The 25,089-nt window shown below is 41.0% G+C and overlaps 1 protein-coding gene across 1 annotated transcript; it reads right to left on the reverse strand.

Annotated features, from left to right (window-relative positions):
* Positions 1-6,079: 6,079 nt before the first annotated feature.
* Positions 6,080-16,091, reverse strand: MRPL39 (mitochondrial ribosomal protein L39). The gene is made up of 10 exons (XM_030477136.1): positions 16,007-16,091; positions 15,367-15,573; positions 14,889-15,028; positions 14,290-14,389; positions 13,302-13,369; positions 11,751-11,863; positions 9,443-9,508; positions 8,098-8,251; positions 7,170-7,217; positions 6,080-6,299 (listed from the first exon to the last, which is right to left on the reverse strand). Exons 1-10 carry the CDS (start codon positions 16,056-16,058, stop codon positions 6,213-6,215), a joined length of 1,035 nt encoding a protein of 344 aa, XP_030332996.1. The 5' UTR covers positions 16,059-16,091; the 3' UTR covers positions 6,080-6,212.
* Between the last annotated feature and the right edge of the window lie 8,998 nt (positions 16,092-25,089).

A 25,089-nucleotide genomic window follows, 5' to 3' on the forward strand; every position in this document is an offset into this window, starting at 1 on the left:
TTTATTCCAGAATCCAAACGAATATTTGTTGCTTAATCGCAAATACTGCATACTGATGAAATTACGATTATTTCTTAGCTCTGTTTCTTCCATCCTGTTAAACAGTCAGCTCTCCTGATAGGCATTTTGTCTTGTTTAAGTAAAAATAACCCCAAGTAATTTTTGCTTTTGTTTATCTTGAATTCTTAACATATTGAGGAACCTGGCTGATATTAGAAGTCTTCCTTAACTGATATGTAAAGGAATATAAAATCAGGCAAGACTACGCTACAATCTGTATTCCTTCTGCTCAACGCAAATAAAGCAGCACAAAGAAATGTAATAAGCAGAATGATGGAAGTCCTTCAGAGAAGAATACTGAATGTGTTCTAGTTCTAAAGTAACTAAAACAATTGCAGGATTGACTGGTTTTTAATGTGTAGCAGATGGTTCCTGTGTACTTAACTAACTACAATCTTTTCCCCTCTGATGTCTGTCCTTTCTCTGACATCTTTTTAATATGCATTTCAGTCTCTTTTTTTTTTTTCTTTTTTTTTTCTTTTTAGGTATATCAAGGGGAAAAAACGGTGGTTTCTGTTCTTTGCATCTTACACTCCAGACTCTGGAGTTCTTCTGTAGGCTGTATGTTGTTAATGCTAATTGTGATAGGGGTTTTTACCTCTGACTGACTCCTACATATTAGCATTAACACTGTATCATGCCTCTTACCAGAATTCACATGGAACAAACTGCTGCTGTGGGAGGAGAGCAGAAATCGTGAATCAGTCAGTGCTATGCTGGGAAAACGTCCATTCTACATGTAAAAAGACGAGTTGTTCTGCATACAGGCACACTTTCTAGAATGTTTGCTAGGTTTAGAGTCACTGGAAAAAAACAGGGAGAAAAGTAGCTTTGTATGTCAATAAGTCCTTACTAGGATGTAGAACATGTAACATTTTGAATGCAACAAACTGGTTTTTATTTTGGTTTATTGCTTTTCAGCTCTTCTGGCTTTACTTCCCGTACAAATACTGCATTTCTTCATTTAGTTAGGAAAGAAAAGTTATGAATTAAACTCTTTGCGTCTGTAACTGTGCATTCCATTCATTTCTATAGAATTTTACTATATGTAAGAGAAAAACTTACAGAAAAGGTCTCTCTGAGATTTTATTGTCAGTTCATTATGAGAAATGGGTCAATGGATCACTGGGAGAAAATCAAAATGTATTTATTTTACTTTAGGATTACCAGTGCATTCTAAATTTTTAGAAGTCCTCTCAGAAAATTCCAGACAAATAGGAATGTACTGATGTATTTATTTTGTGGAAGGTCAAAGTCAATACTGAATACTCACAGTCACAAAGCCTGAGTTACAGAGCCAGTCTTTAAAACTCTCTATCTTTTACGCTCTAATTAAATCTGCTTAATGAATAGTTTATTATGAAACATTAATTTGATGGGGAAGCAGAAGGGGAAACAAAAAAACTGAAAGTACTCACCATTAATTAAGAAATAAGGTTAATGTTTGTGCTGTATCAATACATATACCCTTTTCTGTTCGCAGTGTTTTGACTGTGAACTCCCAGGATGAGACATGATTACAGAGCACCTGGAGACCGCAGGCACTTACGAATCAATGGTCTCACATATTAAACAGTCTCACATATGAACAGTCTCACATACGAACAGTCTCACAGAATGTGATTTTTCCACTCTGACAGAACCACTGCAGGGTGTAAATGTTTCCCCAATCAGGCTATTCAGTTCAATTACTCCCCAGGGATGCATACAGCCAGAGGCCATGACCACCAAAACGAAAAGCTAGCTTCATTCCTTACAAAGTCAGAGCCATAGCTCTGAGAGGAAATTCTTAATGTGGTGAAGCACATTTTGTTAAAGAAAAGCATATGCCTATTCATTTTGCATGAAAAGTAGCTTTGAAATTGGGGAGGAAATTGTGGCAAAAGAGAGGAGAGTCAATAGAAATTCTCATTTCTTGGGACAAGGTTGAAACAGTTGAAGCACAGTTTGATTTCATTCACCATTTGAGGCAAGGTTTGGCAGCATCAATTCTCCTACAGAAGCCAAGGTGGTGCCTGAGCGCCTAGGAGCAGGAGTGTCCCAGGCTCACAGGTCACTGCTGTTTGTCTTCTCCATGGCGCAGTTACCAGAGAACCGGCACTGCCCTGATGTGGTTGCAGTGCTTACAGGGCACTTATCTGCTTGACTGACATAGAATGACAATTTTAAAGCTAAGCTTTCTGTGAAATGCAGAAATCTGGAAATGCTGTTGAGCTTGACTCCACAACTTAAATTCCCCTGTGGAATATACAGGTTGCAGTGCAGTATTAGTTAAGTGATTACATTTATGTCAATCGTATTCACAAAAGGAAGATGTTACATGATATTTTCTTTGGTTTCTCATTGCATTCAAAGAAGTCTCATTTACATTACAGCATCCCAAGCCTGCACCAGCAAGAGATCTTTTTTCAATTCTTCAAAGGCTTTAATTAATATGAGAGCAGTGTACCTGCTTGTGAATGACACGGTACTGAAACAGTGACCACCTGAGACTTCCTTACTTCACCCCACCTTTCGACTCCCCAGCCTGGACTTCCCTTTTCTATCTTATGTAGAGATATGCCAATAGAAGGTATGTTAAGGAAGAAAACTGGTCTTGCCACTTACTATTCTGATTCATATTCACACTATAAAAATCAAGTGTATTTTCCTCACAATTTATCTCTTCAAAATACAAGCTGAGTAACCTGCAAAGTTAAGAATTAGATAGCAAATATAAATATGGCCATTAGACCTTTACATGTATTTTTTCTGCAAAGCTGGTTCCCCAGAAAGGTAAGTATATTAACTCATAGATATTATATTAGCAGATACTAAAAAATAAGTTTTCTTTTTACTCTGAAGAAATGTTAATGCTGTCCATGACTGGGGTTAAATTTGTGCAAGACCACAGCATGATAGCATTACCATTTTCAGATGGTTGGTGTCCTTCAAGAAATATCCACTGACAATTCTTCCCATCGAACGCCTCTATGATACTGAGTTCCTGTGTCTGGGTTCCTTAAAATAACTAATAAAATAAATGTAGTTGCACTAGAAAATTCACTGGCTTAAAATATAACAAAGTAGTATGGTAAGCTGAGTGGTATAGCATTAGGTAAGTAAGTTACCAAAAGGCAGTAAGAGATCATTTCTTGACAGAGGCTAAAATAGAAAGGGAAGCTCATTCTGGCTGCTGTTGTAAAAGGACTCAATGTCTACTGATGATCAAGTGTTTTCACCACTTGCACATGTTTGAAGGGAAGAGTTTCACTTGGTAAGAGAAAAAAATAACTGTCTCATGAAATTTTTTCTGTTAGGAAAGAAGTCAGACTACACCATAATTGCCTTTTCTATCTCCAAAATCCATGATAACACGAATTACAGAATATTTCTTTGGAAAACATATCTCAGTTGGTCGGATACTGTGTATACAAAGCTGGAACTGACTCAGCTCAACCTTCCTACTACCACCTCTTGGGATCAAGACACCATTGGCTTTAACCTTGGTACAGAGTTTCCTTTTTGGATAAAACCAATAAATAAAAGGGAAGGCTCAGGTGTCCTAAGCTCATAGCAAAAATTCTGCCATTCAGAAAAGTTTCAGCTCTCTTTCAAGCAAGAGATAGATGGAGGAACAATTTGAATGTGAGAAACCATGGAGCTACTACCAAGACGTGCAACACGGAAGAAGACTTCAGTTTCTGCCTTTTCCCCTGTCATCACAGAATGGTTTTGGTTGGAAGCGGCCTTAAAGATCATCCAGTTCCAAGTGCCCTGCCATGGGCAGGCACACCTTCCGCTAGACCAGGTTGCTCCAAGCCCCATCCAACCTTGCCTTGAACACTGCCAGGGATGGAGCAGCCACAGCTTCTCTGAACGGCTTGTTCTGGTGTCTCACCAACTTCATTACAAAAAAAAAAAAAAAACCCACCTTCCTTATTTATTCTCTATCAGCAACTGGCCAGTGTCATCTTCTGCTCATATATGTTGGCCTAAATCATCTCACCTTGCTCTTTCTTCATCATCCATATTTTGCAGTATGGTGTCTTCTGAGATTCTTCCTTACCTTTAGCTGGCTCTGCATCTCTTTTACTGAATGGATACAGTAAAAACTGCCTCCTTACACCTGAAAAGCAATTTAATAAAAAGGAGAAATAGCCAAGAACAGGGGGTAATTCTGCAGTCTTATTTGCCAATCTACCCTCCCCTAATCCCTGTAGTTTCTGGGATCTATAGCATTTAGTATACAGAAATAACAGTATGTACTTTCTTGTCTCTTTTTGAACTGACCTATGGTGGCCTCTTTTGGCTACTTCCAGTGAAGAAGATTGGGCCCCTCTGCAGGCGGTTCTGAATCCCTTTCTGGCAGAACAGGGAATTGAATCTCCATCTCCTCCTCACAAAAATGCCGTCACCGCTATACTGGTGGTAAGAAAGAACTGCAAGTTCAACTTGCAAGTGCAACCATTACCCAGTTCTTTTTTAACTGCTACTGTCCTGTGCGAGAATCCTGGCACTTCTCAAAGATGTCTTCCAGCTCCACCTCTGCCAAAGGAAGACCTGCCTTGTGGAGCCCACATAAGCCACAATGTGAGCAAGCAGAAGTTTGAGCTTCCACGTCTTCATGCGTAGACCTCCGGGGAAAGGCAGGCGAAGTTTAATCTCGTGTAACCGCCAGCTGGCAGCCCTCAACACCGTTTTCGGTAACGAAGTTACCATGGGGATCCATGGGGATCCACCGGTGCCCCCGCAGGACTCTCGCTCCTCTCCCGCTGGCACAGTGGAACCTCTCATCCCTAAGCCACTGCTCCCACCTAGCGGCGGGAACTCCCCATGCTCTGTCGTGCATTCCCCTGCTAGACCCGGACCATGAGCAGCTCTACAACATGAAATTCCAGCTGAGGTTGACAAAATGTCCTGAAGGGAAGCGGCTTTCTCACCTTCCTCTTTAGGTGGTGGAACCCAGGATTAATTTCGAACAGGATTCTCAAAATACAGAGCAGGCATCAGGAGGCTGTGTGGGTTGGTGATATAACTGGCTTAAGATTCAGAAGAGACCACCTAGATCGGATCACACTCGTGTAATTTCACTATGGTCTTGGGTTAATCAGAGATGCAAGTACCTCCAAAAGAACAAAACACCCCAGCAAATACTGTTCCCCAAAACAGGAACCAATGCCTGCTTTTTCAGTGGCAAAAGAGCAACAGGTAAGCCAAAGTATACTCTGGAACAATAACGTTTGAAAGAAACACAAATATTTGAAGTTTAGTTCAGTGCAAAGATCAGTCTTACGAAAATATATAAAATGTGTGTGTACTTTTCAGGAATCAAAAATCATATTTTAAAAAATAAGCATCTGATACCATTATGAAAAGTCCTTTGCAACATTAATCAAGAGGAAAAAAGAATAAAATCAGGTTTTCAGGTACTCTGAACAGGCACTGGCTACACTTTAACAAAATGTTGTATTTATCAGGAAACTAAACCAGAGGTCATAGACTGTTAGCATACTGATGGACTTCAAACTTCACTGCATGCCAGGAAATCTGAATAGCTAAAGATTGCCCTCAGTGCAGAAATGCATAGGAACAAAAGTAATTTAACATATCCCTTTAAGAGGATTTCTGCAACAGTATTTTGTAACCCTTTAAGTGCTTCTGAGAGGATGTTTTCTCTTTTTTTTTAGATATTATTTGTCTTAACTTCCTATTGCAGTAGGCAAAGAAGTCAGTAGAATCCCATCAGGAAGTTCCAGCAAGAAACAAACACATTAGGTCAGAAATGAGAAACAAATACTTTCTTCATGGAAGACCAAACAAGGGGTCTTGAAGTTGTACCAAGATAAAGGGGACGGCCTTTGCAGCTGCCACTTCAACTACAGTCTGTAGGCCAAACTGCACTAACCACAGAGCACAGCATTCGGACGCATATCATTGCTGCTGAGATAAGGCCAAGGGTAACTTGCAAGATGAGTTATAACAACTAAAATATTACACACACACCCCCTTTAAGTGAAAACTTTAAAGTAGACTGAAGTGTCTGACAACGGCTTTATCCATGATTTAGGTCCACAGAATTCAAACTAATTACAAGACACTTTTATATACAGGACAAATAAGTCATGTAAAAATACACATTTTATTATGTACATGTAGAAGTTAAAGTTAATTTAAATTGATGCAGTTTTTTCTTCTTCAGTTCCATCTTTTGCCTCATGATGTTCCGCTGCTGCTTCCAAATATTTTTCTTCAGTGACCTGCACATAGAGATTTTGTTATATTTTTAAAAATTATTTAATTCTCCTTGATCCCAGAAATCCTCCCCTTGTACTGTCACTTTAACAAGAAAAAACAGCCTACAAAGCTATTATTGTCTCCAAACTGAAACAACCTGAATGACACACATCTTCAAACTAATTTTATGGGAAAATATGATGGGCTAGGCTCTGAACACATCCTTGGCTAACAAGTTTCAGTGGACATGCAGCACTTCTCTCTCTTGCCACACAAATAAGTAAAATATTTGATCTGAAGGCTTCAAAACATCTGCTGTTTAACTCTTATGAAGATTTCCTATGTCTAAGCATGCTTTGCTAGCAAGTCTCTGGGTATATGCAGTTTATGATGTTTTATAGTTCCATTTATCTTAAAAACTTGGCCTTCTGCATTTACTTAGACATTATAAAGCTTCTCTTGGATAAGTACATTTCAACTTTGAAACACTGGTTGTTTAATGGAGGAATGTTTATAAGAAACTTATTTTCAATGTAGGTTTTAAATAGGCAAAAAAAGTACTCAAACTAGTGCATTTATGCAGTTTACTGAAACAGCATAAACAGACTCCCTTTTATCTCCAGTAACTCCCACCTAGGTTCACCCAGTGGCATTAGATTTTATCCCTGCAATTACCTGTAACAAACACGTTTGCATGTGTCCTCTCAAACCTACTACACAGCAGTTAGGCAGTTAGATTACCTGTGCATCAAAGTTTAATTCAGCTGTGAACATTTCCATTCCTAAAGATGTGTTCATGAATGTATTACCCATCCCTAATCATTCAAATTCTCCTCTATCACAGTGTTATCTTTATATTTGGCAAGCTGTACTTCACCACTAATGAAACTTACCAGCCTCTTCGATCTTTCCAGCAATTTGTGCCACACGATGTGGTGAGCCTGTATTAAATGTCATTAAATGATGTTAGTGCAGGTAAAAAGTTACATAAAATCTTCTGACAAATGTATAGAAATGCTGGCACAAAACCGTAACAATCCCTAACTCAGATGTTACAGCTCCTGATTTCAGCATCCAATTTGCCCATATTCCTTTGGAGCACTTGAATAAATATCTGCTGATCACATCTATTCATTGTGTGGAATCATTGAGGGGGTGGGTAAAAACGGGAACTAAAATCTTATGACGAGGAAGGCAACACAGACATGAGGTGAGGAACCCATGCACACTTGTCCCTTGAAAACTTCCCCAAGTGAGACAACAGCACATGTGCTAGACCACCTGTCACAACCATATCAGTCAACAGGAATGGGAAGAAAGTCTCCTGACTCCACTAATAGTTCTGCAAAGCCTTTGTTGGAGACTGACTAGTGCTAGGACTTTTTTTGTTATTGTGGTTAAGTTATACTTTGGTGTCATGAAAGACCTTGAAATGGTATCCTTTATCATTAGTCTAAATTCAAAGTTCTGCTCTTCCCCAAATCTGACTAAACACTGCCAGCAGCCTCAATTTCAGAAGATTAGCCTGCACAACTAAGGCAAGGTGAATGAAATATCCATGCAGAAACTGCACAACCAAAATAACATTCTCAGTACTGAGAGAAAACATTAAAGGCCCTGTGATGCAAACTTTTCTAGTTCCAATTTCGCATTCACAATAATTCCAGGAAAACAAACTCCAAATATCCAACATGGTCATTATTATGCACCTTCCCTTTCTGAATTATGTCCAGCTACCAGAACAGCATATAATAAAGACCAGAAAGTAAGCCAAGTGCCCTAATGTAAAGAAGGAAAATGTGTACAAAATGGATTAGTTACCTTCAAATGGACTGGCAGGGACACACCCTGGAACCTCCTTATCAATTCAGATTGGTTAGTCTGAAGATTATGGGCTGCTGTTATCTCATACTGGAAACAGAAACTTGTTCTTGGAATATGAGGGCCTTCACTGACATCTACAAAGTCACCAAATCTGATCAGAGGGATTAAAAAAAGAAAAAAGAAAAAAACAACCTTACGTGAAATATATTGAGAGAGAAGTACAAGCCTATTTCTTTTTATGTTTGAATAGCAAATTCCTATCTACAGAACAGATGAAAGAAAATCCACACAAATCCCAAACCAAATCTAAACAAATCCCAAGTTTAGCATTTCTAGATTTCCTGAAACAAAAGTACAGGCTACATAATTTCTAAAACGAACTTCTGAAATTTAAACCTTGAATCTAGAAAGAGGATCCCAGGTTTAACGCATCTTTAAAGCCATGTTGGCCTTAAAAGTGGGACAACTCCGTCATTCACCAGAAGATTTGTCTCCAAGATCACATATTTTCCACAGTACAGCATTCACAACCTGCACACGTACTTCCCCTTCAAGTCTTGGAAAAATGCAAATCACTTAAGAAAAGTGAGAGACAAAAATATGTACAGCAAAAGGATATTCAGAACAAACCTCTCCCAGAAATCAGTAAGTAAGCCCATTTTCCCTCTTTACTGAGCAAAATAGAGAATGGGAGGAAAGAGTGAACAACAGACACAACATCATTCTGTAAAATTTCAAGAACCGTCACTGCAGAGACATTTGTTCTTCAGAGAAATATGGACTCCAAAATCAAATGCAGAACAATTTAGACATCTATAAAACATTAGCCTAAGCTAGTCACAAATTCTTTTACATGCCCAAGATACAACACAAGCTTCCAGCTTCCAGCCTAAAAACTCTTTTATCCCAGGAGCCGGCTCCACTCTCATCTCTACCACAAGGCAGCAGCTTGCCAGTCAGGAAGATCTTGACAACTTTGGAAGAAAAATCCACTATGCAATGCTAACTCTTGTTTTCAAACAAGTATTTGGTTTGTATTTTATTTAACCTGTCAAGCTCTAGAGAGTTATTTAGATTTTATGTAAAAGCAGTGAGACTTCTCCAGCACTTACCACCTCTAACTTAAATTAGGGAGATCCACCAAGTGTTAAGTGTCAGAAAACAATGATTGTATAAAGAAAAAAAGCTACCCAAATAACAAGACTACAGAGAGCAATGAATAAAAGTGATTTCTAAATTGCAAACCATCACAAGTAACTTAGTCTTCTCACCTGCAAAGAGTACTTGCAACATTATCAAATGTTTTAGTGAATCATTACAGAATGAGAGTTGTTTTGCTCACCTGTGTAACATTACAATTCCTTCTGTATTCTGCGAAGCTTTTCGTTCAATCATCTCCAGCTTGTATCTGAACAAGACAAAAAAAAATTTAAAAAATCCTCACCTTTAACACCTAGTTCTTATAATAATTAAGAGATCGACTTAAGGTGCATTCTAAAAAATCATGCTGGTATTTATGTGAGCTTTCAAACAGGTTTAAATTCTTAATTTTATATGACAACACACATTGACATGTTTCATAAAGCATGCATACAGACCAGTCTAACCTCAGTTCCTGGAAGAAATATGGAGATTATACTGGGTACTACTAAAAAGCATTTAAAGAATAATGCGGTTATCAGGCACAGTAAACATAGGTTCACAAAGGGAAAGTCCTGTTTAACTACTTTTGTATCTTTCTATGACAAAGTCACCCACCTAGTGCATGAAGGGCAGGCGGTGGATGTAGTTTTCCTGGATTTTAATAAAGCTTTTGATACTGTCCCTCACAGCATCCTTCTGGACAATGTCCAACTGTGGGGTGAGCAGGTTCATGGTGCGCTGGGTGAAGAACTGGCTGAAGGGCAAAGCTCAAATGGTTGCAGTAAATGGGGCTACATCTGGCTGGTGATCACTCACCAGGAGTGCTCCTCAGGGTTCAGTTTTAGGGCCAGTTCTGTTCAATATATTTATCAATGATCTGAAGGCAGGAGTTGAATGCACCATTAGCAGGTTTGCTGATGATACCAAACTGTGAGGTGCTGTTGACCGTCTTGAAGGTCAAGAGACCTTGCGAAGGAATCTAGATAGATTGGAGCATTGGGCAATTATCAATGGCATGAAATTTAACAAGTCCAAATGCTGGATTGGGAGGGAGTAACACTGAGCATAAGTATAAATTGGGAGAGGAGTGGCTGGAGAGCAGCCCTGCAGAAAAGGGTCTGGGGGTACCAGCTGACAGTGGACTCAATAGGGGCCAGCAGTGTGGCCTGGCAGCCAAGAGTGCAAACCCCATCCTGGAGTGCATCAGGCACAGCATAACCAGCTGGTCAGAAGAAGTGCTGTATTCACTGCTGTATTCAGTGTTGGTGGCCTTCCCTTGAGTACTGTGTGTAGTTCTCAGCCCCACAATTTAAGAAGGATGTGAAGGTCCTTGAATGCACTGGAGGAAGGCAACAAAGCTGGTGAAAGGGCTGCAAGGTATGTTCTGTGAGGAGCGGCTAAGGTAAACTATTCACCATTTTCCCTCACCTCTCTCCAACCCCCAAAAAGCTATGGGCCAGAGAATTCCTCCCCCGCCCCCCCCCCATCTGCCCCCCCAAAACACTGCCTAAGTATTTTTTCAGCCATTTTTTGGAAAATTGGAGTGTTCTGAACAAGCCTTCTTTTATAGCACAGGCCAGAGTATTTTACCCATTTTCCCCCTGCAGAGCTCAAAACCTGCATTTCAGCAAATCTTCATTTGAAGATACCAAAATATGAATCACAGAATCATCAGAGTAGGAAGGAACCTCTGGAGATCATCTAGTCCAACCCCCCTGCCAAGGTAGGGCTGCCTAGACCAGGTTACACAGGAACATGCCCAGGCAGGTTTTGAGTGTCTCCAGAGAGGGAGACTCCACAACCTCCCTGGGCAGCCTGCTCCGGTGCTCTGCCACCCTCAAAGTAAACAAATTCTTCCTCATATTGAGGTGAAACTTCTTGTGTTTTAGTTTATAGGAACTGTCCTCATCCTATCACTGGGCACCACTGAAAAGAGTCTGGCACCATTCTCCTGGCACCCACCTTTGAGATATTTATATGCATTAATGAGATTTCCTCTCAGTCTTCTCTTCTCTAGACTGGACAGGCCCAGCTCCACAATCTCTCCTCATAAAAGAGATGCTCCATACCCCTGGCCATCCTTATGGCCCTCTGCTGGACCCTCTCCAGCAGCTCCTTGTCTTTTTGTACTGAGGAGCCCAGAACTGGACACAGTACTCCAGATGTGGCCTCAGCAGGCCTTTCAGCAAAGGCAGAGAGTAACTAGCACGCCAAGTCTGACCATCAGAGAGCTTAAATTGAAAAGCAGTGAAATCTAAGAAGTCAACTGTCTTTCCATTTATCACAAAACTACATCCAAAGATGCCTGGTCTTTGTCTCTGGAGAGAACATTCAAACTGCAATAAGTTAGTGCGACAATGAGAATGAAGGCAGGCTCATTTAGGGTAGTGAGAGAAGTACCTTCTTTCTTCACCTGTCTTGTCTCATTTTAGATTTACAAAACCAAGTAGAGATTTAAACTAATTTCTAATTGCCCTTCTTAAAGAAAGGCAAATTCAGACACTCACCTGTTATGCTGAAACATTTCACGTGCTACTTTTGCTTCAACATGCAGTGTTTCAAATGGCAGGTCTTTATGAATCAGCTTTCCAGCATCCCTTGTGAGGGAACGGAAGTTGTCCTAAAAAAAACAGTTGATACGTATAAAACTGTCACTACGGTCTCACAGCTGTAATTCATAGACAAAGCATAAGAAACATTAAATATTAGTCAAAACAAGGATCATCTACTGCAAAGCCTAAATATAAGAATATTGCTGTAGGACTGTAACTCTTACTATTTATCAGCAACAGATTGTTACAAATCATCACTGTTTTAAATGGACTGATTCGATGCCCAGTCAAATCAATAGGCATTTTCCATTACAAACAACATAGAATCATAGAATAGTTAGGGTTGGAAAGGACCTTAACATCATCTAGTTCCAACCCCCTGCTATGGGCAGGGACACCTTGCACTAAACCATGTGGCCCAAGGCTCTGTCCATATATTAACTGAAGTTAAACTTCTCAGTTTTTCCCTACATGATATATACACATACAGTCTTGCTACTCTTAAACACACGTGTGTGTCTTGTTCCCCAGAGTCATGACTCTGCTTATAAAAGACCCCTTTTGTGATGGAATCAAAGGGGAAAAAAAAAAACAACTCAATAAATAGAAACTGATCACCTTGATCCAGAATCCAAACCTCTGCATACTCAGATTTATTAACAAATAATAAACTGCTATTAGGAGAAATTACATTTATAATCTCACATAGAAAATATTACAAACTAAATTACTTCAACTACAAGATCATATTTAAGAAAAATTCTGCATCGTACCAATACTGCTTTGTTAGCCAAACACAACTCTGCTGATATCTGAGCATGAGAACATGAATAGGCACCAGATGAGTAAAACATTTGGGATCACACCAACTACCAAACAGTTATGAGACTTAGAGGTTTTAGATTATTAGATTTACTGAAGAGTATGATATATAAGCAAGGTATTAAGGAGAGCTTCATCTGAATGTTCTCACAGTTCTTTTACAAGAACAAGCTAACTCTGCTGTAAACTGCTATCTGAAAATACATATATTACACACATTTTTATTTTCAGAGGGCTCTACTCACACAAAGACTATGGTTGCACCTACATTACCAGGCAGGAGTGGCTGAGTAGGAGCAGATCTGTAGAGTAACAAAGCTGGCACTGAGGTCTCAACAGCCACATCAACTGGTTTTGGAATGGTATTTCAGACTACAACTTACTCTAACCCCACAGACATAAAACCTGTAAGCACCTGAAGGACATCTCAAGGTTTAGTCTCACCTAAAAAGAACCCAGTCTGCATGCTCTGAGAGCACCCTGCAAGGAGAGCCAGTATGTGGTAAATGCAGAAATTAGTTGCCAAAGAATACTTCTGACCTAAAAAAATATACTAGTGTAGATACACCCAACAAAAAGAAAAAACCTCACTGCCCCCTCTTCACCATCAAAAAAGAACCACTGGACAAGTATGCAATCTATAGAACCTATACAACCTTTCAGGCAAGAAGTTATTGTGCTTACGTTTGTTGGTTTCCAGTCACTCAGTCTATCGTCCAAAATTATATCATAACAGAAAGCTCCAGAGATTACTGCAAGTCCAAAGAGAAAAACATTCATGTTTGTTACAAAGTACGTATTTCACTGTTATAACATATTCTTATAAATATATCAAAATTAATAAGAAAACCAGAATGATCTCAAGAAATCCATTATAAAACATAATTTTTCAGCTGTGATTCTACAAATGGTAGATTAAACCTGTATCATTTTCATTTCATTTCACTGAACGAGAGTCTTTCAAATGAGTCTTAATGCAATGTCAGTATAATACCATATAGCTTAGCATATGCAAGATTATTCCAAATCCTGAACTGAAATAACCACTCTACACTTACCAATCAAGACAACTGCTGAAATCGCTAAAAAGGCAACCAGTTGTAGGACTCCACATATAAGAACATTGTTTGCTGGTTATATCAAATGCATAATCACACTGGGTTTGTTATTTAAATACTTTCCTCTCTTGTGCGCTTTCTCACTTTTGTAAATCTTAAATCAGGCCACAGATGAGCAGAAGTTATTACTAACCCTGTGTGTACTCCAATAACCTTCCAACTTGATGTATACATTGTAATTTTTAGTAGCAGTTTTTACCACTTCCACAGTTATGCATGTATTAGAGCAAATTTCACAGAAACACATCACATCTTAAATACCTTACCCATGTAATTTAACAATAAAAAGGTTATATCCTTAAGTTAATAACTGTGAAATCCTAAGCGGTCTGAAACCCAGCTGCCACACAGATCAATTTTCTATTCTTTGATAACAAAATTCTTCTCAGTGTGATAACTATATATTAAAGGCTACAACAACAGCATGTAATACACCTATCAATGCTAAGTACCTTCAATCACTGAGTCCCTGGTTGTAGGGTTTTTTGCAAGACTATTAAACACTCACTTTAGAAGTGGCAAAAGCAAGACAATCAATAAAACATTTGTATCACCTGGCACTTCTGGAGCTCTAATCAGGTTGACTGAATACTCATCTTTGAATGCCCGCTTTAATACACATGCCATGATCATGGCACAGGAACGCCAATAGGCCTGTAAAGAGAATTTCAAAACACAGATTTATTACCTAGAAGCTAACAAACCAACCAGCTATTTATTCAGCTATTCAGCTGTTTATTCCAAAAGAATACCAACATCTAACTGAATGATGCACAAATCTAGCTGTCAACCCAAATATTACCTTTCTTAATATTTAAACTTGTATTAGGAGATGATTCTCCATATAGAATCAATCAAAAAAAAATCCAAACTGCACTTAAAATGCAAGCCAGATGTTTCCCTGGAGACGTTTAAATCTGAAATCATAAAACAATACCACAATATAGATTGAAAGGGATGCTTGCACATCACCTAGCCCACACCCTTCTAATATCCAGCTAGTGATAACCATGATGCACCAACCAGCTATTACAAACACCTGAACTTTCACAACAAAGTTCAAGAAAGGAAATGGACATGGAACTGAAAGGGGCATACAGAATCAAGTGGTCATAACCAGCGTCACCTAACTATGGAATAAGATATAGATTACCTTGTTTACTTCTTCTGGATCTTCATCTTTGAATGTAAGGAACTGAATTTCACATGATTTGGTCAAGGGTCTGTACATATCCCAGACTTCACCATCCACAAGAGCTAGAACAGATCTGTTGCAATGCCATTCACTTAAGTCTAAACAAATTAAAAAAAGTATTACACATTTATTAGCTATATTCCTCAGAGCCAGCAGTTTAGACCCCTGCATTTGTAACAACTGCAAGTTCCACTTTTGTAAATTACCTGGAAGGATGAGCTGCTAACAGAGCCTCCAAAAATTAACCCAATTTCTGCTGGTGAATTTTAGTACAAATGTATCTTAAAATTACCAAACACAAATATTTTGAATGCACGTCTGTCGTCCCGGTCATTAAAATGTCAATAATATTAACATTTCACATTGAGATAACAAGTACTTCAACTGGCAGTACAATTTTCATCATCAGTGTCACACTGTTAGCCCATTCACTTACGCATGGCACAATTGTACGGGGTAGACAAAGCTTTGTTCATTACAAACACACTCCCAGGGTGCGATTTCCCAGTGTATTTTACTTCGACTTTCTCAATTCGCGGATAAAGAGACAACTGTCTCTCTTTCTCTTTGCTGAAGAGCTCATTACGCATCTGAATCACTTCTTCTGATGTCAGTCGAGAAACAGTTGGTGTGGAGATGAACCCTGGTAAAAGGAATGATCTAAAATAAGCAACAGGGAGTTTCAAAGTCTCTTTATAAGATGTTGGTTTCTAAAAGGAAGACATCCCGCTGTACTGCTCATCCATGTGTCTGTCTCAATACGCCCAAGGTGAGCACTTCGGCAGCTCTTGCTGCCCGCCCATCCTCGGTCCCTGCAATGCTCTGAAAACCATGAAGCAACGCGACCTTAACGACGGTCTGTGGCTGCAAAGGCTCTTCCCTCACACCGGCCCACAGCCCCTGCGGGACGCGCTCCGCAGCGCCACGGGGAAACCGGCCGGCACCGCCTCCCGCCCCCGGCGGCCTCCTCAGCCCGCGGCCCCGAGCCGCGCCGCCCCGCAGGGCCAGACCGGGCCCCTCCAAGCACCGCAAAAGGACAAGCCCGAAGCGGGCCCTCCGCCGCCGCTGCCACTCACGCCGCCCCTGGCGCCTGCCCCAGAGGCCGCGGGTAGCCCAGCGCGCCGCCATACTCCCGCTGCGTCCCGCCGCCCCGGTGCAGCCGCCCCCGGCTCCGCCGGAAACAGCGGCGGCGGCCCCGCGGTTCCGCGTGCTGTTCCGCACGGGGCCGCCAGGCGGCGCCGGGGGCCGGGCCCGGGGCTGGAGGCGCATCGCGCGGGTCGGTGGGAGCCGGTGGCGGCCTCGGCGACCGGCGCTGTCCTCAGCGGCCCCGCGCTGTGCGCGCCAGCTCCGGCACGCCGGCAGTCCCGCGTTGCCCTCTGCCCTCCCTTTGCCTCGTCAGGCCTCATGACACGGGCGGGAGTGTCATCCCCAAAACCTGCTCCTTTTGGATGGCCCCAAGGTCATCTCGTAGTGAGGAGCTCAAATACGTGGTACTGGGATCACAGCATTAACACTAGCGGCCTGGTGGCTGCGGAAACGGACTTTGGTGCCCGCCTCACTGTTGCGGCAGAGCCATACCAAGCACATGCCACCAAGCTTCCATGTTAACTCCAGCTCCTCTCTGCCAGCCTCCTGCTGCCTTCACTGGCCTGTGTTGGATGTGCCTGGCGAGGTTTTGGTAGCGGGGGTGCAACAGGGGTGGCTTCTGCGAGAAGCTGCCAAAAGCTACCCCTGTGTCCAACAGAGCCAATGCAGCCAGCTACAAGATGGACCTTCTGCTGGCCAAGGCCGAGCCCATCAGCGATGGTGGTAGCACCTCTGGGATAAAGTGTTTAAGTAGGAGGAAAGTTACTGCACAGGAGCAATTGCGGCCAGAGACATGAGTGAGAATACATGAGAGAAACAGCTCTACAGACACCAAAGTCAGTGCAGAAGGAGGGGAGGAGGTGATCCAGGTGCCAGAACAGACATTCCTCTGCAGCCTGTGAAACAGATCATGGTGAGGCAGGCTGTGCCCTGTAGCCCATGGAGGTCCACAGAGGAACAGGTATCCACCTGCAGCCCATGGAGGTCCACAGTGGAGCAGACATCCACCTGCAGCCCAGGAAGGACCCCACACCGGAGCAGGGGCATGCCCAAATGAGCTTGTGATCCCGTGGGAAGCCCACACTGGAGCAGGTTTGCTGCAGGACTGGTGACCCCACAGGGGACCCACGCTGGAGCAGTCTGTTCCTGAAGGACTGCACCCCATGGAAGGGACCCGCGGTGGAGCAGCTTATGAAGAACTGCAGCCTGTGGGAAGGATTCACATTGGAGAAGTTCATGGAGGACTATCCTGTGGGAGGGACCCCACGCTGGAGCAGGGGAAGAGTGTGAGGAGTCCTCCACTGAGGAGGAACGAGCAGCAGAGACAATGTGTGATGAACTGACCACAACCCCCATACCCCATCCCCTTACACTGATGTAGGGGGGAAATGGAGAATTCAGGAGTGAAGTTGAGCCTGGGAAGACGGGAGGGGTGAGAGAAAGGTGTTAAGGTTTGGTTTAATCTCTCATTACCCTACTCTGATTTGATTGGTAATAAATTAAACTGATTTCCCAAGTCTATTTTGCCCATGACGGTAATTGCTGAGTGATCTCCCTGTCCTTATCTCAACCCACAAGCCTTTTGTTATATTTTTCTCTCCCCTGTCCAGCTGAGGAGGGGAGTGATAGAGCAGTTTAGGTAAGCACCTGGCATCCAGCCAAGGTCAACACACCATACCTCCCTACTGCCCTTCCTCCCCAAAGGATTGAAGCCAAGCAGAAACTAGCTACTGCATGTGTAGGAAAAACATGGTTTGCATTAAAATGTATTAAAAATTATGAAATAACTCAAGAGTTTGTTTAGATGCTTTACGGTTTATCTGATGGTGGTCTTCAGCCCAGTCCCCAGTTGGCAAAGATATAACCAAAGCCATCAAGAATACCAGTGTCAAACAGTTACACTGAATTAGTGCCATTAAGAGCTAAAGGATGTAATTAAACTCAGCATCGGAAAGATAAATAAGTTAATACCGACAAGAGCCAGTAATAGAGAATTTTCCACTGTGGAAACACATCTGCAGAGCAGTGGGACAGCTGGCTCTTCTTGGTTCAGTACCTGGCCCTGGCTTCCCTGCTCAGCTGGGCTCTCATCCAGAAAACAAGGTGTGTGGGTACAGTAGCTATTTGTGCCCTTTGTCACATTATTTGATGCATTAAGAATTTCAGCAAGTCAATCACCCTGCTGCTTCTTTTAAGTTTTTTTGAAAACTTAAACCAAGTTAAATACAAGTTATTTTTCAGTGCACCAGCCTTACTGCAGGCTACGTCACTGTGTGTGTAGAGCAGTTTATAGGCCTGAGGTGAAAGGTCTGGAGAAAACGCAAAGATGCTATTGTTATTTGTGTCATTATAGCTCAACTACACCATTTCTTCTATTAACTTTTTATTCTATGGCTTGAGGAAGCATATGCGGTCAATGATCACACCACATCACATAATCATTTTGGTTTGAATAGTTAAAAAAAAACACAAACAAAAAAAAAAAAACCCAAAAAAACCCCACAAAATTCACAATTTAGGGTATAAAAAAAACCATTTTGCTCTGTGAGGTGACAATTTCAGTATGTTTGGAGAACGAAAGACAGAAACAAACCCTACTCTGTAACTCTGAGGAAATCTTGAGCAACAGACGTAAAATCCTGTTTGATACTGCAGACTTTACTATATGTCTTTGTTTTAAATTGTCTCTTTCTAATCTCTAAATCTTCTTTTGTGAAAGTTTTTGCAACTTTTTATTCATCTTAATCTTCAGAAAAATGGTGGTAGGATATCTGGTCCCTCCTACTTGTTTGGTATTGCTCTGGAAGCACAATGCACATAAAAAGCCATCTGGGACTTGTAGCACCCTGAAGGCTACAGGAGGAGCATTGTTATAGCCCTCTGTCTTTTGGTAATCCTCAGCTCACAGAGTGACAGTGCAAAGCTTTACCCCCCAGTGGAAATGAAAAGACAGCCAAAGCTCCTGGGAATTTCACTCAGGGTTCAGCTGGAATCTCTACAGCCCCTGGACAAAAGCAGAGAAGAGAAACAATATTAGCATAGATATGGGATTAATTAAAAAAGTTTAGTCTCCAAGCTTATTTTTGATTCACGCTGGCTCACAACTGCAATATCATTTCTCTGTTTACCACAGTAAACATTTACTTCAGGCTTCTGTGAGAAAGTAAAAACGCCTGGATCCACTCAAACCCCATGGACTGAGCCAAGGGCCAGCTGGGGGATACTCTCAGCTGCCCATCGCAGCCCTGCCAGCAGCCAGAGGAGGACATAAAGGCCTTCTGCAATCCCCCAGCTATTGATCGCCCAATGCCAAAAGACAAAAGCCTTCCAACTGAGAGATACTCTGCAAAGGGTTTGGCTGAAGTCCCGCGGCTTTTAGCATGTCACAACACTGAGCACATTTGTGGTACAGAGAAGAGGTGGGAAATGGAACTGTGCAAGAATAATTCCAAGGTATAAGCCTTCATAAAGCCGTTTGACTTTCAGGAAAACCGTGGATGTTATTTCATAATGGGCAGAAAATAAGAGGTTGCCCTGGGGGGGAACAGGATCCCTGTAATCACTCTTATGCCGTAGTATGTGACCCAACGGCAACACATAAGTGACAAACCCCGACATTTAATAACCCACATGGTCCCAAAGCCAGCTCTGAGCTCACATGTTGCTTCAAAAGCAAAACTGGCTTAAAAATTCCTGCCCCTTCCTCTGCCACTCTTGGCTGATTTTCACTGTTTACCCTCTAGGTAGACAAGAGTAGCTGCACTGTACAAGGCACTGAACACAAGATCACTGAAACGATATGAATTGCAGGATCAGTATTGCTGAAAGATTACGTTTTATTTGCATTATTTCAGTCACCTGGCTTAACATACAGCTTCGTATACTCATTTCTGTGCACGAATAGTAGCAGTAATCCATGGCCGGAGATGGCAATTCCCTGGAAGACAACTTGGTGTGAAACTACATCCCAAGATCTCTATTCTTTGTGCCACCATGGAGCAGCAAAGCATTGTAGACACTGTGGTAAAATATTTCTGAATATACCACCACCAGTATTGTGGCTAACACATTGTCCACTGTTACTTAGGTTGAACTGGGGAGCATCCTACAATGACATCCAATTTGGTGGATCTTTTTTAGAAGTGTACCTTTGATTGGTCTAGTGGAGGGTCCCCCTGCCTGTGGCAGGGGGCTGGAACTAGGTGATCCTTAAGGTCCTTTCCAACCCAAACCATTCTATGATTCTATGATTGCTACTGAGCTGCCTACTCAGTGGCAGTAATCTTGCAAATTCAGTTGACAAAAAATGGCATTAATACTGTACTTCGCAAGTCAAAGATAAAATTACACAAGACATTCCAGAAAATGGAGCTGGGGGGGGGGTGTGTCACAAAAAAAAGCCACTGAGAACAAATAATTTATATTCCTGTTATCTTGCTCTACCATCAGATTTTGTGACTTTCCTGGTTCAAGTTTGGCTGGCACATTAGATATGAAATATTTTAACAATCTAATAGAGATACAGTGTTCTATCGCAGTGCTCTAGTCTTTTCTTGCCAGGCAACTGATCTATGGCATATTCTGTCTTTAAAGAGCCATAAACAACAGCTTGGTGGAAAAAAAGAACATCTGAATTTTTAGTTGCTCCTTTTCTCAAAGCTATACTTGCTCACAGTTTTTAGTTTCAAAGTACAAAATAAGGAGATAGTCTGCCAACTAAATCAGATTTTTTTTCCAGGCAGGAGTTAAAGCAATTAACATGAAGCAGCAAAGCAAAATAACAAGATGCCACAAAAGAAAGGAGACAAGGCCTACTGTAACTAGAGGACTGGATAGCCATTGAAGCAATACCTCAGAACATCATAAAAAGCTAGTTAAAATTGCAAAAGTAAACAAATATCCCTTAAATTGTAGATATCAGTCTCTCCACACACTGACATGTGTCTGCTGGTAATTCTTCATCCTAAGGGCAAGGCTTTGAAGCTGACAGATTCAAGATGCTGCAGGCAGGTAGTCTGGGCACAATGAAAAATACATAGCACATCAGTGAGAAAAAAGTTTTGTGACAAGGAGCATGAAATATGCATATTGGTGATTAAGCTAGTTAATTAAATTGAATGTTTTAGCAGTTTTACAAAAGAGTTTTCCATCAACTTGTGCCATTGCCATGCTCAGAATCACACCAGAACAGTCACTCTACAGCTCTCATCTTCACCACTTAGTGGAACAGTTGTGTGTGGCAACAATTTAGTGTGCTTGGGAAAAAGATGTGTACAGAGATTTAACCCACAGTCTGTGACATCAGGTCTCAAATGGTATCTCTCACCACCCCAAACAACATTTCTCTTTTTAGAAATATGAAAACATCTGTTTCTTCTTCTTCTCTAAATATGGAAAAATATTCAAAAATGTCCTCCTGATCAAAACCTAAACAACGTAAATTCCAACAAAAATCAGCTCTCCAACTTCCCATATAAATAAGGATATAGGTATGCTATGTACACTTTCTCCCTCAGTGGCTCGAGACTCTAAATCTTGCCCCCTGTTCCTCTCATCATAACCAGGCACAGTTATCAGCAACCTTGCTGGGCTATAACCTGCTATTATAGCTCAGCTAAGAGACACTAACAAGTTTAAAGAACAAGCAACTTAAGAAAACGTCGGAAGAAAAAGGAAAAACAGTGCAGAACTGTAATCTTTGATGTTTCACTGATGAAAGCACTGATGATTTCACCCTGCAAACAAGAGATAAGCTACTCACAGATCACACATCCATACTACCTGCTTATTAACAGAATAAAAGATGTGTATTTGCTTACATGAAGTTAGGGTTACAGTTCGTGATCCACTTAAATTCAACAAGTAAACTTGAGATATGTCAGGTTTATGCCTGAATGGGCTATACCAGAGAAGCATGGCCTTTCATTACTTTTCTCTTTTTTTTTGAATGACAGTGCAAGGATGAATATTCATGAGCTCTCCCATCACTATCTTCTAGTTCAGTATGTGTAAGCCATGACAGATGAGTGACTACGTAGGAATTAACATCTTACTCTTTTAGGTGTTAATTGAACAGCCAGTTCTCGTCTTGTAGTGCACTACTTTTCCCCCTACCCTATGCACGTTTTAAGAAGAAGAATCATAATCATCTTCCTCTTACCTATCTGTAATGTGTTCAAGGATTTACATCACAACACCTTTGTAACCTAATTTAGCAGTTCTAATTTGTTGTAATGGTTACTTTTTTATTAGTATGCCTCAAAGTTATTCTAGAAATGAGCATGCAAGATGCAGAAAAATAAATCTAGGGTGATTTGGTTCATTTCCCCCTTCAAAATAAAACCTATTTTGAGTGGAGAAATCACCAAAAGAAGTATTTTCTCAATATAAGTTAATTTCTCTGTATTCCTTTATATCATCCTATAGCAAAGAAAAGTGAGGTGTTCTGAAAGCGAGGAGCCAGAGTTTTGGATTAAAGTGTTTCACGGAATTTTTGCAAAATATTTTTCAAAACTGTTTTTTCACAGAACTCTTTATCAGAGAGAGAGAGTAAAAGAGGTAAACTTGTACTGTTATAACAGATTGTCATCGGCACTCCACATTTGCAACAGAAATTTTCATTAAAAGTAGAAAGAATTCCATTGTAATGAAAGAATGTAGATTTATCTGAAATATCATCTAATGAAATGAGGATAATCTTTTGGTTTATGAATTACTGAGATCATTAAGATGAATCCAAGTCTTGAAAACATGTTGCACTTCCACACAACCCTTAAAGGCTTTTCTATACAAAGAAAATTATTAGAATAGTTATTACAAAATAAGATAGCTATTCTTGACGAGCATTCTCTGTGCACATGTTAATTATAGTCTATTTTTATTATTCTAAAAAGGAGTCTCTATGGAGAGCTCTCCAAGAATAACAGTCAAACTGAGCATCTAGTACAAATTTTCCATATTTGGCTCTATAGGCGGTTTAATGAAAACATTTTTACTACATTTAACTTAAAAAGATTAAAAATATGGATAGCAGTCTTGTGCTCTTCTAACAAAGAACTTAAGGCTATTTTTACGATTAACATTGTTCAACAACATACATACCGAAAATGTGTATATATAAAATTCATTATATGCTTTACAACCACTTTTCCAGTAATTCTGTAATTGCATTCAGAATGCTTGTATTTAATTGCTGATGTTTCCTGCAGTTGTATAAAGCAAGCAAGGAAACAGTGGTCTAGTAGCTGCTGAAATAAAACAGGGGAATGTGAAGAAACTGTGAAAGTGCTGTGAAACCATACTAGAAAAGGTCAGAGAAATGTGTGGAGACAGCCCTGTGCACTCTGTGTTTGCTTCACTTGCAAGAGAAACAGAAGAGTGAGCGGGGGGGGGGAAAAAAAAAAAAGGAAAAGAAAAAAAAGAAAAGGAACTTTACTCCAAGCTCATGCTTATATAAACCCTTTGCATTTAAGCGGATTTACTATGGCGCAAGGGTCATGTTAATGAAATGCAAATGAAACTGTATACATGAGTCTATGCATTTATGCAATTAGAACTGAGTGTTTACTGCAGTGGGAAGGCTTCTGTAACTAGCCTAAACTTCATTTCATAGTGTAATGGGATACCTTCTCCTCACAATTCATCTCTTCATTACCTTCATTGATTTGTTGTCATTACATCAGCTTTATTCATCATTCTATGAGCTGTCCCTTGATTTAATTCCATACTGCCATTTCCTAACATTCCCCACCTCTATACTTTTTTCCGCCAGGCTCTTCCCATATATTTAAATTTTCTGTCAACACATTGTTTCTATCACTGTGTGGCTTTAAACCGTAAAGCATTCCTACTGAAATCAATGAAACTTTGTATATGCTGAAAGTTACCATGAGCTGGGCCACTCAAAGAATTTTTCTGTTGCCTATGGAATAGTTTTTATTTTGTTAAATGCAGGTCACCACTATACTGGTAATATATACTGGACATATATATATACACACAGACATTTTTTTCAGATATATTACTTGTATTCTATATACATTTTTGCACATGAAAAGTAAGCTATGAAGATTTTGACATGAAGATCATCATGGCATCCTACTTCTTTGGTCTGCATTAAAATAGCTGTTAGAGATTTTATTTATAAATAATCTCTCCTCATTTTGCTACAGTCTACCAAAATATAGCCAACGTTGCTGTTCTGATTATCGAAGAAATACTTTTGATACTTTTCTTGGTTTAGAACCATGTTACATCAGTGGTGATGTATTTTTAAGATCTCATTGGAAACTATTCAGATGCAGTATTGACTGTCACAATGAGTAATTTTCCCTGATTCATAAATTTAAAGGGCCATTACGCCTCCTGTATATTTAATCCAGAATCTCCCAGACTGGTATAAAGTGATATAACTAATAAAAACAGGCTTTGAAGGTCACCGTGCGATCCATCTTCTGCTGGTGCATTGAGGCGCCCTGCGGCAGGTGGGATTCTGTCCGGTCCAGCAGCATAGGCACAGGGACTCGGCATGACATGGCTGAGAGTCTGCAACCCAAATCAGTGCCGCGTCGCTCTCTTTTCAAGCCGAACATCTGAATTCTCGTTTCTTGAGTTCACCTGTCGTTCGTACTTCCACCCCCAGCTAGGCTTGACTTCGGGAAATGCACCAACAGGGACCGTGGTCGTCTTTGATAAGTTTCAGCTTTTCGTAATGAAAAGTTTATTTTGTTGCAACAAATGTCCTTGATCTTATGAAGATCTTTTAGCTCGAATATAAAATACATAAATGGGAGGGAACAGCTGCTGAATACCGCACAACACAGCCCCGGGAGGCGCGGGGCACCGCGCTACCTAAGGAGGTGGAAAAGCAGGAGCAGGAGGAGTGGGATGCGCCCAGAGCTGCTGCCGGCCGCAGGTCCCCGCTCCGGACGCCCCAGGGAAGGGCGGAGCGGCACCCGGCGCGCAACCCCTGCGCTCGGAGCCAGCACAGGGCGGGGAGACCCTCGAACGCGTTATAAGTTTTGGGGGGTAGCGGAGGGAGGCTCCGCGGGCGCAGAGGCAGAGCCCCGCGGCG

The sequence above is a fragment of the Strigops habroptila genome, chromosome 2 (genome assembly GCF_004027225.2).
Source record: "Strigops habroptila isolate Jane chromosome 2, bStrHab1.2.pri, whole genome shotgun sequence".
NCBI lineage: Eukaryota > Metazoa > Chordata > Aves > Psittaciformes > Psittacidae > Strigops > Strigops habroptila.